Source organism: Colossoma macropomum, unplaced genomic scaffold (assembly GCF_904425465.1).
Source record: "Colossoma macropomum unplaced genomic scaffold, Colossoma_macropomum, whole genome shotgun sequence".
Lineage (NCBI taxonomy): Eukaryota > Metazoa > Chordata > Actinopteri > Characiformes > Serrasalmidae > Colossoma > Colossoma macropomum.
In genome coordinates, this window is record NW_023494802.1 from 5,660,868 (window position 1) to 5,678,444 (window position 17,577).

The window sequence follows — 17,577 nt, forward strand, 5'->3', positions numbered from 1 at the left end:
GTCAATGTTGCTATGGAAACACGTAAAACGTGTGAAGATGACCAAAAGCACGTTCTACTTGAACCTGCTTAACTACATAAAATATTCATGTACCATTTTACCACAAGTTAGACTGTGCCCTAAACTCCCACCTACCTCTATGAATGCAATGACCAGAGCTGCTACTGCAATCCACAGAGTGTTGGCCTTCAGGAGGTTCTCAAGAGCAGACTGACAACCCTACATGCCAAACACAGAGACAGAGCAGTTAGTATGCAGTTATTACACAACATACACCTACAGTTAACCATTAGAAGGCAGAGTTATAGCTGCCGTTAGCAAAAGCATGTTGTAATTATTTTTTTTATTCATAGGAAACAAGCAGAGAATTGCTGTCAAACATGCAGATTTTAAACTAGATCAATACTACATTTGTGTTTAGAGGTAGAAAAGATTTTAACATGGTTTTATTTTTAATGAAAAGTCATGTGTAAAACAAACCTGTCAACTGAATCCTAATATAATAATTAACAAATAAGATAAAACCCAGAAGCATAAGCCGTTTAGATGATGTATGTATGTATGTAAATAAGATAAAATAAACAGAATTTCCTTGAGAGTAGGTTATGGGGAAGTCAATGGTCAGGACACAAGACCACCACTGATTTGGGTGGTGGATCATTTCCAACAGTTTAAACACCCCCCGTGTCACTGCAGGACTAAACAGTCCATCAACCAAAAATATCCTGCCAACAGCATCCTGTGACCTGACACTGACCTCTGACGAAAAACTAGAGGATAACTAGTCTTGCGGGGCCAGACGTCCTCTCATAACGAGAACAGACAACTGGGGACAACTTGTTCAACTTCTGGTGCTGGACTGCAATGAAATCCACTGTAAACAAAAGTGGATGGTTGTTCTCCCACCCCTAAAATCTTCTAGCCTGTGCTCTTTTAAGGGCCGGAGTAAAAGGCAAAATCAATATAAGGTAAATCAAGATAGCAGAACTGGTCAAAAGTGTTACAGTTCCTGTCAGCATGAGTTTCGGGTCATCAACTTCACCCCTTTCCCTGTTTACAGGGGAACCAACAGCAGACTGTGCAGTAAGTCCCGGCACCTGGCTGACCAGACCCCAAACAAAACTGCTGTTTCTTAAAATTGGCTCATTAGAAAATTCATATTTAGTGAAATATCCTTCTGGTGTGAATGGGACTTGGGTCACTGCTGTCTGCATAAAAGGTGAAAAACTTGTTCTCTGTTGAACGATGTTGACAAGCACACCACTGCCCCCTTCGGAACTCTGCCTTCATAAAGTGTAGGACTGGTGTGGAAATTTCACACTAAATTTGTTTCCACCCACTTACTCATGTTTCACCCCAGATGTTTTCATTACGAAATCCCGTCTGGAACACTAGAGGATGACTAACACAAACTGTGCAGCAACAGATGAGCTATTGTCTCTAACTTTACATCTACAAGGTAGGTGTGTCTAATAGAGTGGAAAATAAGTGTACACCGCTGTTTCTGATGCACTTGTAGAGTACTTGTCAGTGTCACTGCAGTGCTGAGAATGATCCATCACCCAAAAAACACTTGATAAGTGGGGGGCCTGACCACTGATGAACCAGGTTAAGAAAGGCCACTAAATTAGAGAGAGAAACAGATGGACTACTATCTGTAATTGTAGAACTGGAAATGGCAGCTAAATGGAAAGTGGACCTGATACTGATAAAATGAACAATGATTGTAAATACAAGGTAGGTGGCTAGTGTCTATAAGATATAGATACATGGCTGTGAGACTGAAGCAAAGGTAAGATTAGTCTCAGCTATGATACGATCTTGTTTTTTGTAAAGAAAAGCCATTCATTACATTTTGTGTTTGTCACTGGTTGTCTTTTTTGTGTTTGTCTTTGTTTGAACAAACAAAGATGTAAGGAGTGCAGTCTCAAACCTGCTGCTACACAATGTAAATTGAATGCAAATCCTCACATAACTACTTAAATAATCAATAATAATAACGATAAACAGAGAGAATATAAGAGGAAAGTTTTGCAATATTTTGTTAAGCAATGCTTCACAGGAAAGAGAGTTATTCTGCAATAGATCTTACATTTGTATAGATTTTGCTGGTGTCATTCATGGCTTTCAAACCACAGTTCAAAGTGATGTTTTTGCAGCAGGAGTCTGGGACAGAGAGGCCATCTGGTTTGTATTTCACCCAGTCCGTAGCGTTCGCTGCACCACAGCATTTCAGCTACATACACAGAAAAGACAATATTTTATGGTTTTACAGCAGCAGGCCAAAACTACTCAAGTTCTGAGTAACTGTAATAGATGTCTATCAAAAATGTACTTGGAACTGAGTAAATGCAACTAGATACTACCCACCCCTGTCTGGATAGCTATGAAATAAATGAAAGTACTGTGTCCCCTAATGCACTGATGCATAATGAGCTACACAAAGCTAGTGATCAAGGAGGCAGTTTAAACAGGCTACACTGATTTTAATGGTTTATGAAGACACTTGAATAAAATGTATTCAGTAATGACCAAAATCCATGTGGGCTAATCTGATTTTTTCAGTTCTTGGTATTCTTACAGAGAACCTAAGCCTTATTGGAGCTGGATTTGTTTTATCTGCAACATCTGCAATTTTTGCAGTAATAGTCTCTTAGTAGTCTTACAGTAATAATTCCACACTGAATGACCATCTGTGATACGCTTAACTAAGTAATTTTGGGGAAATTACGCACAAATTTATCCCATACGAATCGGTCAGTCAAATCCCTTACAAAGTACACCACAGAACCTCTTCTGGTAAAACTCATCCAGAAAGCTTGTTCAAGAAAAAACACTCCTTAAAACACCTCAGCAGTGGGCAGGGCATAAAGTTTAGGCTGTATGAAACGGATGATAGAAATCAGGATGTGAATGTCAACAGATGACACTTGACAAACACATAAGCTTGAGAAGACAGAGTGTCTTGGCCACAGATATTTTCCTGCACTTCTTTTTTGTGTTGTTTTTTTTGTTGTTGTTTTTTGACATTTAAAGTATTCCTCAATTCTCCTGTTACTTAAATTGTATAGTCAGTCTAAAATTAAAAACAAAAAAAACTTCAGAATAGGCCTACCACGAAGTGATTTTATAAGTAATTTTAAAGGTAATAAAAATGAGAAATAGTCACTGAAAATTCTGGTTTTGCCTTTCATTCTCCTGCACAGAGACGTGTTTAAACAGTTTAAGCAGCATTAGATAAACAGAGAACACATCGGCTGTGTGGAACCATTTTACGGTTTCTACGAGGAACGCTAGACAAGAGATTTATGATCTCTGGTAATGCTGAGAACTTCTCCATTACAAGTTTGATACCTCTGAACCAAAACACGATCTCCCGCTCGATATGCATGATACAACAAAACAACAGAAGCAGAAAGGAAAGTCCCTAAGACAACTGATGCTCCCTGTGGCTACAGATTATGTCAGTCGCTGCAGGGACTTTTTTGAAATGATACAAACAATAATAAAATTGAATAATGAACGAAAATAAACAACAGTTTCACGGGGAAAGTATAACTAACAATTCATAATTTATCAAGTTTTATTGGACGACGTTCTTTGGTTGAGGACATTTGATTTTATGGCACGTAATGTAGCCAACATGCTGTAATAATTAATATGTAATAATAACATTATTTTTTTGTAAACTGCTATTATTTATTGTCAGCTTTTCACTTTTTGACGATATCTGTTAAAAGTTTTTGTTTCAGTGCCTCATTAGTACTAACATCCAGAAGAAAACTTACGATATACACCCACTTTTCTATTTGAGAAGACATTAGAGAAGGCAATACACTAATGTCCACTGAAACAAAGCAAAGGTCACAGCTAATTGCTGTAAAAATGTGGAACACAAACCTCTTTCTGAATTTGGTCCAGACCTTTCTTGTATTCTGTATTATTGTACTGTTGGATCATGTCCTTGAGACCAGCATCCACCAGGCCTGTCAGCTGGAACAAAAAACATAAAGCGACAATCTGAAAATCCCAAACTGTCTTGTGTAGAGGTTAAGGTTCAGTTTGGAAAAATGAATTCATCTCACTGAAAGACTGACATTAAAATAAATGATTATTCCAGGTTTGCAGAAGTTATTTTGATCTCTCTATTTAACTCAAATTAACATCTATCAAGGCCTTTATGAAAGAAGTAACATATATAACATCAACGCAAATGTAAGTAAACAACAAACTGTGGAAATGACATATGCATTAAATTCAAGTAAATTCAATCCATCACATTTCCAGTGCAGGCATGTACTGTAAAAAAGCTCACCTTGTCTCTAAAGACATAAGCAGCAATGGCTGTTGCAATTTCAGCGACGATTATGATGGACAGCAAGACGGCGAACTGAGGAAATAAAGGAGTAATAAGAGGGAAATGTAATACCATGTCATGGGACTGCAAAAACAGTAAACCATGTCATTGTTTTCCACTATTCTCTGACTTCATAGGACTATTCTCCTTTAAATGAACTGAGAAACGGAAACAAGGCATGAGTTTTCAGTATCTGGTTGAACCAGTTTGTTGGGATTCTAAAGCCTGATTATCCAGTTACAGTGTGGGACAGAAGGGTGTTACATATTTGCATACTGTGCTACACAACAGTCCACTTTTAACACTATGCACACCAAGAAGATACAGGTTTATTTCTTTATTTCTTTATTTATTTATTCATTCTGGAGAAATTGCAGGATACCTAGATCTTAGAGTGTGATATTTATTTTGTACTTATTTGGAAGGTCACACTGTTAGGATAAATCATATTTTTTGTCATGTAATAGAGCTAACATTAACATGGTGGCAAGTTTGTCATTGACCTTTCCCACCTGTTTAGGTTTGATTAGCTACAGGACCATATTCCAGCACAGTAGCACAGTATTTTAAACTGAAACTTGTTGAGTTGTGCAACAATTTCTTGTTCAATTTCTTCAAAAGCTTGTCCAACCTAGAAACAGTTGCTGCAAAAGAATGCATTTGTGGAAAGAGCATGGATAGCTCACTTAGGCAGGACAAATATACGTATAATGAGAGCAGCCAGTGTTACCATGGTGACCATGCAGTAGTTCTCCTTCCAGGCTCCACAGCAGCCGAAGAAGGCAATGAAGAAGATGACGACCCCAATAACGATGAGCACGAGTGGGGCTGCAGAACCGGCCGCATCTTTGATCACGGGCGTGTTGTGAACAGCCACTTGCACCAACACTCCAAGTACGATCAGAGCCAGGCCACACAGCTATTAGAGACATAGAGAGAGAGACAATGATGCAGAGAGAGAGAGAGAGAGAGAGAGAAAGAGAGAGAGAGAGAGAGAATGACATGCATGCAACAATGAATATAACATATGTATCAGGGCTAGCCCCAAACAGCATGAATACTTTTTGGTGTTTCCAAACAAATTATATTTATATTTTATTATAACCATATTATAACCATTTTTAAGCATGTTTATTTTTGAGACAATTCATCAAACGTGTTATACCAGCCTGTTAAACACATTTAACTATTTATTGAGCACTTTTTACACCAGCTCAAAGTGCTACACAGACAGGTAATGAAGTTAAGGTTGAGTTTGATTTTCCTCTATTACTACTACTGCTTGGCAAAAGCATAAATTTAAATTATTTGAATTAATAACAGATCAAATTTAAACATTGAATACAAAAAGAAAGGTAGAAACTTAATTAAAAGCTAAATTGATTTTAAATGTTTCTTAAAAGTGAGAACTGAGCTTGATTGTCTAATAAAAGGTGGAAATGAGTTCCACAGTTTTAAAGCATAAAAGGAGAAAGAGACCTCCCCATGTTTTGTGTATTTTATGGAAGGTATTTGCAAAAGGCCAGTATCCGCAGCTCTAAAGTCACGTGTTGGAACACAATCAGACAGACATTATGAGAGGCCTTTTGGAGCCTTTAGGAAATCTATCCTAAAAGTTACAGGTAGCCAGTGCAGTTCTTCCAAAATATGAGCTCTCTTTTTTGTTTTTGTTATGATCCTTGTTGCCTCATTTACGTGTTTTGGAGGATGTACTGTTTTCTTAGGTAAAGTGAAGAGAGCATTACAGTCATTGACTCTGCTTTTAATAACTGCATGAATAAGTTGAATAAGTTTCTCTACGTCGCTCTGAGACAGATAAGGCCTAACTTCAGCAATATTTCTACGATGCATTTAACTAAACCAGCTATAACTGAATCATCTGTAACATTTTCCATTTTTCAGGGCTTTGGTAGTGAAACATATTAAAGTGTAGGCTACAGTTATTGTGGCTTGAAAAAAATATAGGTGAAGCTTCCGAATTCTAAGTAGAGATACAAGTACCACCATAATGAACAGATAGTCAAGTACTGAAATTATTCGGACCAAACTTAATATGTATCAAATATGCACGTTTTATCATTAAAGTGCATATGAGTTCAAAGTCAAATAAACAAATGAACCCCTTTGCATACTGCTCCTGTGCTGTCCTGCCACATTCTGCAGGGAGACTGTAGCAGTATGCTATTTACTTTCAACATGACTTAAGTACATAGTTATTGTAATTAAAACTTGAAATGCCATGGTTGTCATTATATTATGAAGAGAAGACAGAAAAAACAAAGGGTAGGTAATGTAAAACAATGTGGGAGAAAATAATGACTTAACACCTGCATCACAAACCCTCATATCTGTGCTGGTTATTCATTAAACAAAGGCCTGCCTGTACTGTACGTGCTAAAAAAGCACAGAAAGTGTCCTTTAAGTTTATAGAAAAACAGGCACAGAGTGTAGTTTGGTGTGGTGGTGACTTATTCACTGAACTGCCGAGTCATTTGTTTATCAAACAGGACTGTATTTGCCTTTGTCAATGTGACATTTAAACACGCATGTATCCTAAACGCATCTTGCCAGATAACCACGTCTACCTTCTTAGAATCTAAAGCATCTAATAATGTAGGCCATGCTGAGCATTTCATAACACAGGTGCTAAAGTTCACTCAAACCTTATTCCAAATATTAATGTTGTTAAGTTGTGGTGATTCTGAGCTGAGACACTACAGAATCAGCACTTGGACCCTTAGCAAAGTGTGAACTGGTGAGGTTGGGCAATATGACAGTATCTTAATGTTACTGTAATGAATGTGATTGTAAACAACAGTTTATAATAATTGCATAAACTGATTGGCCCGCTGTGACATCATCTTATTTTATTCTGTTTTTTACCAACTGTGTGAATTTTTTCTTCTTAAAGTTAGTTTATTTAAAAAAAAAACATTAATTTATTGTTTCTCTTAGTCTTTTTTCTCTTAGTCTGTTTTAAGCATTTTGTCCATTCCTTGTTCACAAAATCACACAAAAACTAAATATCCTGATACACATTATTTACCATGATTTTTTTTTTTGCCACCCAGTGGCACCTGCACTCTACTGCCCCACATGTCCTCTTTGACTTGATTGGCAGCTCCAAGTCCTTACTTGTTCTAAAACATGATAGAGAAACCTGTTCTACTCCACTATCAGTTTCTTTTACTGTAGTGATGTGGAATGGCAAGTCCAGACAAGGGTAATGACTACTTACATTTCCTATTGACATGAAATTTGATGGTTCTGTACTTTTCAATTTTCAAATGCTAAAACTTGTTTGTGACAAAAGGCATCTACTAGTAACAGTTTAGCTACTATTTAAAATTTTTTCAGTGTAGCATCCGTAGGGTTTATCATTTTATTTCAGACCAAGAGTACAAAGAGCCTAACATACTTCGGTTCCTATGCTAACAGATGCTGCATGTTCTAACAAGCTCCACTGCTAGGTCTGTCACAATTGTTACACAATCACCTGCTCATAGTTAGAAGGCAGTGGTGAGTAATGTTTGTTTTTTGAGCTCAATGGTCAAGAAGATGGTTAATTAGCCAATTTGGCCCATTTAGGCTTGTACCTTTAAGAGTTGCATACATCGAACAAAAAATAATTAAATCGTTACTTGTAATTATTTACAAGGCAATGAATTTTCAGCTAAAATTTTAGGATTGCAACAGGACTATCCACTGCAGCTGTATATGTTAAGTAGTTTTTAGACCTGATATTTCTTACTCCTACAAAAGTCGTTTTCGCTAGTCTACTTCGACTATGGGTTTAAGCCACTCTAACCACTTCTGCCAAAGTCCAATCCTTCACTGAACGCCACAACTACAGTAGATAAACTACAGCATTATTTAGTACAACTTTCTTATAGCCTTTATTTGCCAAAGGTGTTGTGAATGATTTCCCTGTTATGTGTAGGTAAATATCACACCACCTAAAGGATGTAGACAGGAATGATCTGTCAGACACACCTTGCACTAGCAGGCACTGTGGTCTGCCAATGCGAGTGCATGAGAAGACTGTAAATGCCAAGTACACTGAAAAAATGTACTGAACTGAATATATTTGATTCAAATGTGTACATCCTTTCCACATGAATAAAACACATTACATCAAGATAATTACTGCCAAAAGTAAATGGAAGTTGCGTAGATGCAATACATTTGATCAATGAGGAAATAATCACATGTACACATTTGAGTCAAGTAAATTCAATCCATTACTTTTTTCAGGGTACATACAAACTTGAAATGTAAAGTACTGACACAGACAGTAATTACGACTTAAAAGCCTACTGCTATATATGTCTTATTACATATTTATTCTGCCAACAGTCAAGAAGTGAAACAAGTACCTTCCACTCCAGCAAAGAGAATGCTAATCATTCCTACTTTGAGCAGAAACAGAAAAAGCACATAGACTTTAGTAGGTATGACATAAAGAAACACAAGATTTTGGTCACTATTTGTTATGCGTATAGAAAAAAATGTAAAAATTTTACATATTGTATTCTACTTTGATCTTTAAAATTCTAGTTTCATTTTTCTATACTCATCTAAGTCATTACTGTCCACATCTGAAATGTTACACTTCCTTTGGTTCGTTTGTTCTAAGAGAATTCTGTCAAATTAATCCAACTATATGTTAAAAAGTAAGTTTTATTAATTAATTTACTATATTACATTCATTCACTTGGTCACATGGGTCTGACTTTCCCAAAACAACTGATAATTAATAGTAAATAAAAGTAAGAAAATGACATATATTTAGAAAAACAGATTGGAAAAGTTCATCCAAGGTATAACTAACTACAATTTCACTTAAAAAGAACAAGTTCGGTGGCATTTACCTCATCATACTAAATGTAGTTGTTGGACATGAACAGGTTAATCTTACAAAACAATAGAAATACGGTGTAATAGATTCAGAAGACAAACAAGAGGACATGATGCTATTGGCCTACATTCATTGCTGTCACATCCTTGTCTGAGCCCCTTACACACAGAGCAACACCAGTGTAAATATTTGAGGGCCAAATTAGTGACAGCAGGTACCTGCATGGAAATGAAACGAGAAAAAAAAAGAACAAAGGTGGAGAAAGATCCAGCAGGATGGGGGTGGGGGGTGGGGGGAGGGGCTGCTGCACTTTACAGCACTTGCTGAATGGCTATGAGGATTTGTGTTTCTCTCGCCAAGTTCTGTCCTTATTCAAGGCACTTTATCACTGAACACTGCCTGGGGAAAAATGTTGATCCTCACATGATAAAGTCACATGATGCTATCACACCTTTGGAAACTTAGTCACGAGGTTACACCACTCATCCATGCGCATTCAGGGGATCCCAATAAGGAAAGACAGACATTCCCTCTGACCAGACTCATTCACTAAACTTTCCCCTACTAAAAATAGGGCTGGGCAATATGGGAAAAATATAACATAATGAAACTTTAAGAAATTTTACAGACATTTTCAAACATCTGATCAGTTGGACCAGACAACAAAGAACCAGAAGGGTCACATTTAAAAACACATTTTTATTCAATATTTCACCTACTGTATTACACTAAATCCTGTTCAACGGGACTAATTATGTTCGGTTTGTAATAAAAAGCAGTTGGTGAATGTTCTACAAGCAATGACGATATCCACAATATAGTCTGAAAAACGCATTACGCGCATCACGACAATGATGAATACAGTCCTTCTCTACAAACAAGTAACAGTAAAGGGTGAAATAATACTAATAATATACTAATAAAGGCCGTAAAATTGTAAGTAATAGTACAGGCTGTGGTTATGTTTAAGTAAGATTTAGCCACATGGGTTGGGCAATATGGCAAAAAATACAATATAAGGTCTTCATACTTGACATTTTCAAAATAAATGTTGTGAAATATCACAATATTTCTAGTTTTTATGGTTTGATCAGATGGAACAGACAGAATGCACCAGCAGTGCCACATTAAAAACAAAACATTATTATGAATTATGAATACAATGATTTTTATCCATTGTTTCAGACACTGGACTGCACTAAATTCAGTCTAGTTGAACTAATTATGCTGTTTATAACTAAAGATGCAGTGTTTCTTCAGAATTGATGATATGCTCAAAAAAGGAACGTAACTGATCACAACACAAGGGATGCAAATTTTTGCAAATTCCTTTGACCTTTGACCAATAATAAGAATTATAATATAATAATAAGAAGATTCAGTTGGTGGATAATCGTTTACCGATCGTTTACCAATCGTTTATCTAAGCTGCTTATCCTCCTGGGTCATGGGGGTGCTGGAGCCTATTCCAGCAGTCACTTGACGGAAGACAGGAAAAACCCTGGACAGGTCGCCAGTCCATCACAGGGCAGACACACAGACATATATACATTCGCACACACTCACACCCAGGGCCGATTTAGCATCTCTAATTTGCCTGACTGCATTTCTTTGGACTGTGGGAGGAAACCAAAGCACCCACAGGAAACCCATGCCGACATGGGTAAAACATGCAAGCTCCACATAGTGATGTCAATTCCCCTGGTCAGGCCCTTCTTGCTGTGAGGCGAGAGCGCTACACACCGCATCACCGTACCGCCCTATTAATGCATATCAATTGAATTCTGTATTAATGCACCAAGATTAAATGTTCCTCGTATGGACCGTGGAATGCAGTACTGATAGGTGAAGCCAAGCATGAGCATGTATATGAAGTAAACAGACTGAAACTGTATTTAAAAACCCTACATTAAAAAACAGGTTTTGTTTAAACTGAGGGACTGACAACTATAATATGTTCATGACGTGACGAAAAACGAAAAAGGTGAAAGTTCTAGATTCTAAAGCTCTAAAGTTATATTTATCACTCATTACTAGCCCATAGCCCATGTCATTACCGGGGCTAGCTAAGACTCAGTGTAACTCAGTGGCTCTCGAAAATCAATGGCATCCGCTACGTCCGTCTCTATAACTTTGCACATACACGTGTGATTTCCTCACACCACCAAGCACCGAAAACAAGGACAGTTCTCAAGTAGTTCTTTTGAAAAGTGTTTCCGAGAGCACCATTATTTTTAATGAGTGCTTCATGTTTTATGAGGCCTGTCTAGCAGAACTGTCTATTGCACTACAATGTATCCAATTCAAAAACCTTCCTCAACTTAAAACTGCCTGTTCCATTATGAATCTTAGTTTATCAGAAATAAAATTAAATTAACTTTTTTAACTGACTGTTTGATTGTTTATTTGTCCATTGGTGTTTAATCATTTTCATCCCAGCACAATACAATATTGTCTACTTAGCAATTAGAACAATCATACTATACTCTCAATGAAATGAGAAAATAAGGAAAAAGAATTAATAACAAATGCTGTAAAAACTACAGTCTTTGCTATAATTTGTGGTTCTGCAAAATAACACCTCATAAAAAAATCTTAATGCCAAAAAATCCCCCCACAAAATACATTGTATAACCTTGACATAGCCTATATGAGAAAGTACAACATCTGAGACCATTTACAAGTTTCACACAAAAAGTAAAGTTGGAGGTTAGTTCCTGAATTTAGAGTAAAGTTCACAGAGATGTGGTCCAGTGACAGAGAACATCTGACCACAAACGGCAGCGGAAATGTCATGGCAAAGGCGTATGTGCACGCACGCACATGCTGCTTTATGTTTGTCAGCTTACTAAAGGCCGTACAAACGATCACCACAGTAGAAGTCCAAGCTGAACTCATCTATGACGTTATCTGAGGATTTCTGCTTTTTGTAAGAAGAAAGTGTTCTCTGGAAACTTGGGTTCAGGCCACAATTCAAAGAGTGAGCCAGTCTGCTGAAAGCGGACATGCGGAAATGGTGTAAGACTAAGCAATGCCAACACCACTAAAGCAAAAGAAAAGTAATGAGACAGGAAAGACAACACAGCACCTCTAGTCTATTTGGTTATGGTGTCATTTTTTTCACTGTGTACATGATCTTGATCAGAGGAGGAAGGGATGTTTTACAAAAAACAATTTCCAAAATAGTCCGCATTGTGCACACTACCAGGTAGCCTCAGTGTCCACTATTGGTGGAACATGTACTGCGTTGTTTAGTTTGTGATGTAAAACTATACCCCTGTTGTACAGGTTGGAATACATTGATTGAGATGTATCGGTTGAATGTATCTACACAGAATGGGTCCTACATCGTAAAGGCTCAGGCCTTTATCAGCACACCTCCTACGTCTAAGAAACGCTGCAGTATAGTGTAGTACATGGTATGTCAGGGCTCAACCGATACAAAAATGTTGTACCCAATACTGATATTGATTTTAAGGGGCTAAAAATTCTGATAACTGATAATCAGCCAATATATATATATTTTTTTTTATTTTAGACTTTTAATTTTATAGTCCAATAATATTAGTTAATTAGTTGTTTACAGACTGATTATATGATTGCCAGTTCTCAATTATCCCACTTCTTAACTTCAGTTAACAGAAACTCACAGCCTAAAGTAATATATTGTATCCAAAATGATTTGCTCTTTTCATAAGAACAATTTTTAATGCTATAACAAGTTATTGTCATGCTAAAGGCTAGGTTTAATTGCATTTTTTATGCTTTATAAAAATTATTATATAATATTGTTTTATATACATCATTGGCCGATAATGATAATATAATGGGTCGCTAATATCAGTCAATATTATCCGCCAACCAATGTATCGGTCTGGTCCTATAGTACATAGTAACTATGAGCCCAAAGGTAAAATAACACTATTATAAAGGCAACATAACAGTATGAACACTGTATAAGCTACTGGTGAGCTTTCACGGGTCTTTTGTCTTTTTGTGTTCCTATTAGCAAATCATTCATGAACAGAGTTATCTGATGATTTAACCTCTTAAATCTTAGATATATTACTCCGTTTTCTTATTAACAACAGAGGGTTCTTTAAAGAATTGTTCAATCATGTTCTTTAGGGAAGCAAAAGTGGTTCTACTATGGTATCATTCTTAAAGTCCTTTTGTGGCACCTTTATTTTCAAGGATTTAGGCAAAACACAATATTAGTCAGGTGAACGCTTACTGAAATAAAGAACTAAAAGTACTGGAAGTTAAAGTATTTAACTTTTGGTATGTTGTACAGACCATAAGGTTTGTGGGAGTAAGACAGTGTTCAGAATGGAATAAATCTGGACTGTGGTAATCTCAGGATCTAAACTATCTATTGGACACAGAACTGGATTTCTGTAAAACCATATTTCGTTTTAGACAACACTTTTTTTTCAAAGTGTGCCTTTTTTTAATCTGCAAGAATTTATTCAATGTATTGATATTTGTTTCCTAGCTTTTATTCCCAGTTCAATTAATATCCCTTATAAAACCTGCAAGAGCCTTTCACACCCACCCCCAAAATGCTCAAATTTGCATGGAACTTATTTTGTAGAATTTCTACAGCAGCTGAACTCTTCAAAAAAGAAGTGTGAGGGGTTCATTGAGTTACCCAAGACTGCCTTCCATAAACCTTTCACAATTAAGCTGAAAGACATGCAATATGTGAATGACTGGGTAAAAAGCCAAAGGAAGTTGCCACTAATGTAGCTGTGACCAGTATTGGTCATAGCTGACCTGTAACCAGTCATGCCACAAGATGAGAAGGCTGAAGACTTACCCAGAAGATAAAGTTAAAGAAAAAAAGCAGGTACTTCACACACTTCATTCCACCCTCCACAGCCATGGTGCTTTAGGGTCTGAAAATGAAAGGCAATGTATGTAAGACATGTTAATTACAAATAAATCTCGGCTTCAATGACACTTCGCAATTCCTACTAGTTGGCTATTCAACAAAAATTCACAATATTAAATGTATATCAGGGTATTATGTTCCATCTGAGGCTTGCTAAGATGTTGAAGCAGGTATGAAGCACCAGTCAAATTTAAAACTATACCATAAGTACAACTTTTATACCTGCAATGTGCTCAGGAAAGTGCACCATGACATAATTTATGACAATGATGATAGCAATTTGTCATTTGAGCCTTTTGTAGCAATTTCAATGTGTAACTGAGTGACATGAACCTACAAAGGCCTTAACTGACCATGTCACACTTTTGAGGAAAGACCATGAGGACTATCAATCCATATTTGTGTTCCGTTCAAGCTCCAAACACATATATAGCTTAGAAAGTACAGAACTGTTTGACTTCTGCATTTAAATATTTTAACTTCTCCTACTGGTCTCTTGCAGCAAGAAACAGAGCCTGATGGGCACACCCATTTAAATGCATTTCTGACCACATAGTTTTTTTTTATCTATACAAGTCATTTTAAAGGTTTGCTTGTTTATGTTTTTCCAATAAAGGACCTTAGAATCTGTGAATGGTTTGTTATTGTTACACTGTCATTTTTTATCATTTAGCGTGCTGAAAGCTTTGATTACTTAATCGCAGACACCTATATTTACTCAATTACTAATGGAATCAATACTGACAGCCCCACTATTTACTGGAAATAGGACGATGGAGCTCTCAGATTCAGTGGAGCCCCATATCCCAGTGATACTAGGTTAATCAGAAAATTATCTTAAGATAAACAACACACCCATGACACAGTTAGAAAAAGTAGGTTAGTAAAGAGCACCTTGCCCTGTGACCTAAACAAATAAACAAAATTACAGTAATTAAAGTTAAGCATTTTCTGTCCAAGCTGCTTCTTCTTCAGTTACTTTAATAGACTGCAGTGATTTGTAAAAACATTACTTACGAAAATCTTTCAGAAAAATGAAAATAAAACGTGACGCCTGCTCATCAAGTATATTTACAAAGGTATAAGTTATGTACAGACCCAAGCTTTTGACTTAATAAAGGAGGGTGGCTGAAAAATTTATGAGGTCAAGCCAATCTTAGAAATCCTTTGGTTAATTAATAACAGAACATAGCGGACTCAAGCTATGGATATAAAATCACAAGGTGACCGTGCTCAGAGCCTAAGACTGGCTTTATCCAAGACTAGAGCGAAGTCCAAGCCACATAATCACAGGCCCAAGAGTTCAATTCCACTGGAAATTTCTTCTCATGAAAAGAAAACCGATTTGCCATAACCAGGAGACTTTAACAATCTTGTTACGTGTCAGCATGTTAGTGCATTTCTTCATTATCCAAACACATAGCCAGAGGCAGCTAGTAATTAGGATCCATTTACTCAGTTTTATATGTAAGGTAAGAAAAGAATTTCAAATGATTTAACTTTCACTTCTACTCCAATACATGTATGAGGAAAGGAATCTGCTTCTTTACTCAGCTACCTTGTAGTTGTTCACATTTACTTCTTAATTCCGTTTTTCAGGTTTAGGTTCATTCTGCTCTACTGCTGCTACACCTCTCAGTTTTAGCTTTTTATTTTAGGCCAAAAAGGTCCTAAACAGAAAACAACAGAGCTGATAGATGCTACATGTAAAAACCTGTAGTTACACGCTCCACTGCTGCCCTACAGGTTTTTACTCAAGTTGTTTTCAGTAGCTTTCAGTAGTTTTTTATTTTTACTAAAATAAAGAAACCCAAACAGGTTTAGTGAATAATCAATCCCACATGTGCCACAATTGCAGTTATTACACAACATGAAACTCTTTCCAGTTGATGAGGTTCAAGTTGGCTTCCTACTCGCCAGCTTCTTGTTCGAACTTTCCCGTTCCACCTTAAACGCTGCAGCAGTCACATCAGGCCTCAGACGCCACAATGTAAATGCTGAATCATTTAAGGTGGAACGGGAAAATTCGAATACGAAGCGTTTCCAGCTGGCTTTCCTGAAACACTGTAACGTTAAGAAGTAGAGAAAGGGTTTTAAGTGATGGTTAAAAGGGGTTCAGCCATCTTGTAATAACATCCGTGCTCCTATGTTGTTTGAAGGAAAGCTATGGTCAGAAAGGGCGGCTTTTAATAACAATCTGTAAATCCCCTGTTCGCCTCAAACGCTGATGCTCAAAACAGACCTAAACCGTGGGCGACTGACTCACCGTGTCGTAGTTAACTCTTAAACGCCGACGTTGACGAAAAAAGCAGTTTACCAGCAGCTGGTTACGACCCTTAACTAAAATTAGAGGTAGGCTCAGAGGAAAACAAAACCACTTTCTTCTATTTAGCTACAGGGTTAGCTTGGCTTCTTAAACGCTTCCCAACTTCGCCAGACAAAAACAATGCCACCATTCACTTCGCAAAACCAATTACCCTCGAGTAAATTAAACTAATTCCTAGCCGAAACATTATTTTACAATAAGATTAGGCTTGTTTGGGCGCAAATGTATCGTCCCGAGTAAGAATTAACTGTTACTTTGCTGAAAACGGCTTGTTACCAACAGTTAACCTGTCGTTAACGGTTACTTAAACAGAACGTTTCCACAGATCAACGGTACACAGAATTTGTTACGTACGTAACTTACGTTACTTACCTTATTTATCCGATTTGCGACAAAAATGCGAAGAAACACGACTAAGTGTAAAATGCTTAATGATCTGTACAGCACCAGTCGACAGCTCAAACAGTTATAACGTATTGTCTTAAACTTTCAGTCCCTCCCTCCTTCGCTGTGAAAAAAGCCACTCCACCCTCAACCCTCAGTACACACAAATCTCACCAGCCATTTTCATGTGACTATGTCGTCATCCCACTGTTTGTTGATTAGACATGAACTATGATGGAAGCCAGTTTCCCCCCGACTCTGATCACCTGAAATGGATTGTTTGGGGGTTTTCTCGTCTGATATGACTCATCTTATGAAAAAGGACTATCATTATCTGATGATGTGACTCTGGTGTACGAAAAATGAAACTGCACTGAGGATGGACAGGACTGAAACTGGGATATACACTCAGACATCCTGCTGAAAAAATCATAAGAACCCTTAAAGGTTCTGTTGTTTCCTGGTGGTTGCCAATATAGACTAATAATACAAATGGTATTTTGAGATTTCCTGATGGTTTAATATCACAGTGTGAAGGATTCTAATGGTTTAACAGTGTCCTGAGACTGATTCCAGATGCATTTGATGGTTTCCTAATGGGATCTAAAGCTGTCCTACTGGAAACTAGTGATGTCGAATGGTAACCATGAAGTCAGTTACCATTAGATAGCAAAACCACCAGGTTTCAGTCTTAATGGTCATAATAGTATTTTAGCAGGGTACTTCTTATTTCTGCAAACTGAAAAAGTTGTTGCTCC

At 37.1% G+C, this 17,577-nt stretch overlaps 1 protein-coding gene across 1 annotated transcript in view; it reads right to left on the reverse strand.

Moving 5' to 3' along the window:
* Positions 1–16,989, reverse strand: part of cd63 (CD63 molecule) — an 18,105-nt gene extending 1,116 nt beyond the window's left edge. Inside the window, exons 1-7 of the mRNA XM_036590665.1 lie at positions 16,808–16,989; positions 14,035–14,113; positions 5,088–5,276; positions 4,316–4,390; positions 3,901–3,993; positions 2,093–2,236; positions 136–219 (exon numbers count right to left, since the gene is read on the reverse strand). Coding sequence (XP_036446558.1) covers positions 136–219; positions 2,093–2,236; positions 3,901–3,993; positions 4,316–4,390; positions 5,088–5,276; positions 14,035–14,100 — 651 coding nt within the window. The 5' untranslated portion in view covers positions 14,101–14,113; positions 16,808–16,989. The remainder of the gene's footprint in view (positions 1–135; positions 220–2,092; positions 2,237–3,900; positions 3,994–4,315; positions 4,391–5,087; positions 5,277–14,034; positions 14,114–16,807) is intronic.
* Between the last annotated feature and the right edge of the window lie 588 nt (positions 16,990–17,577).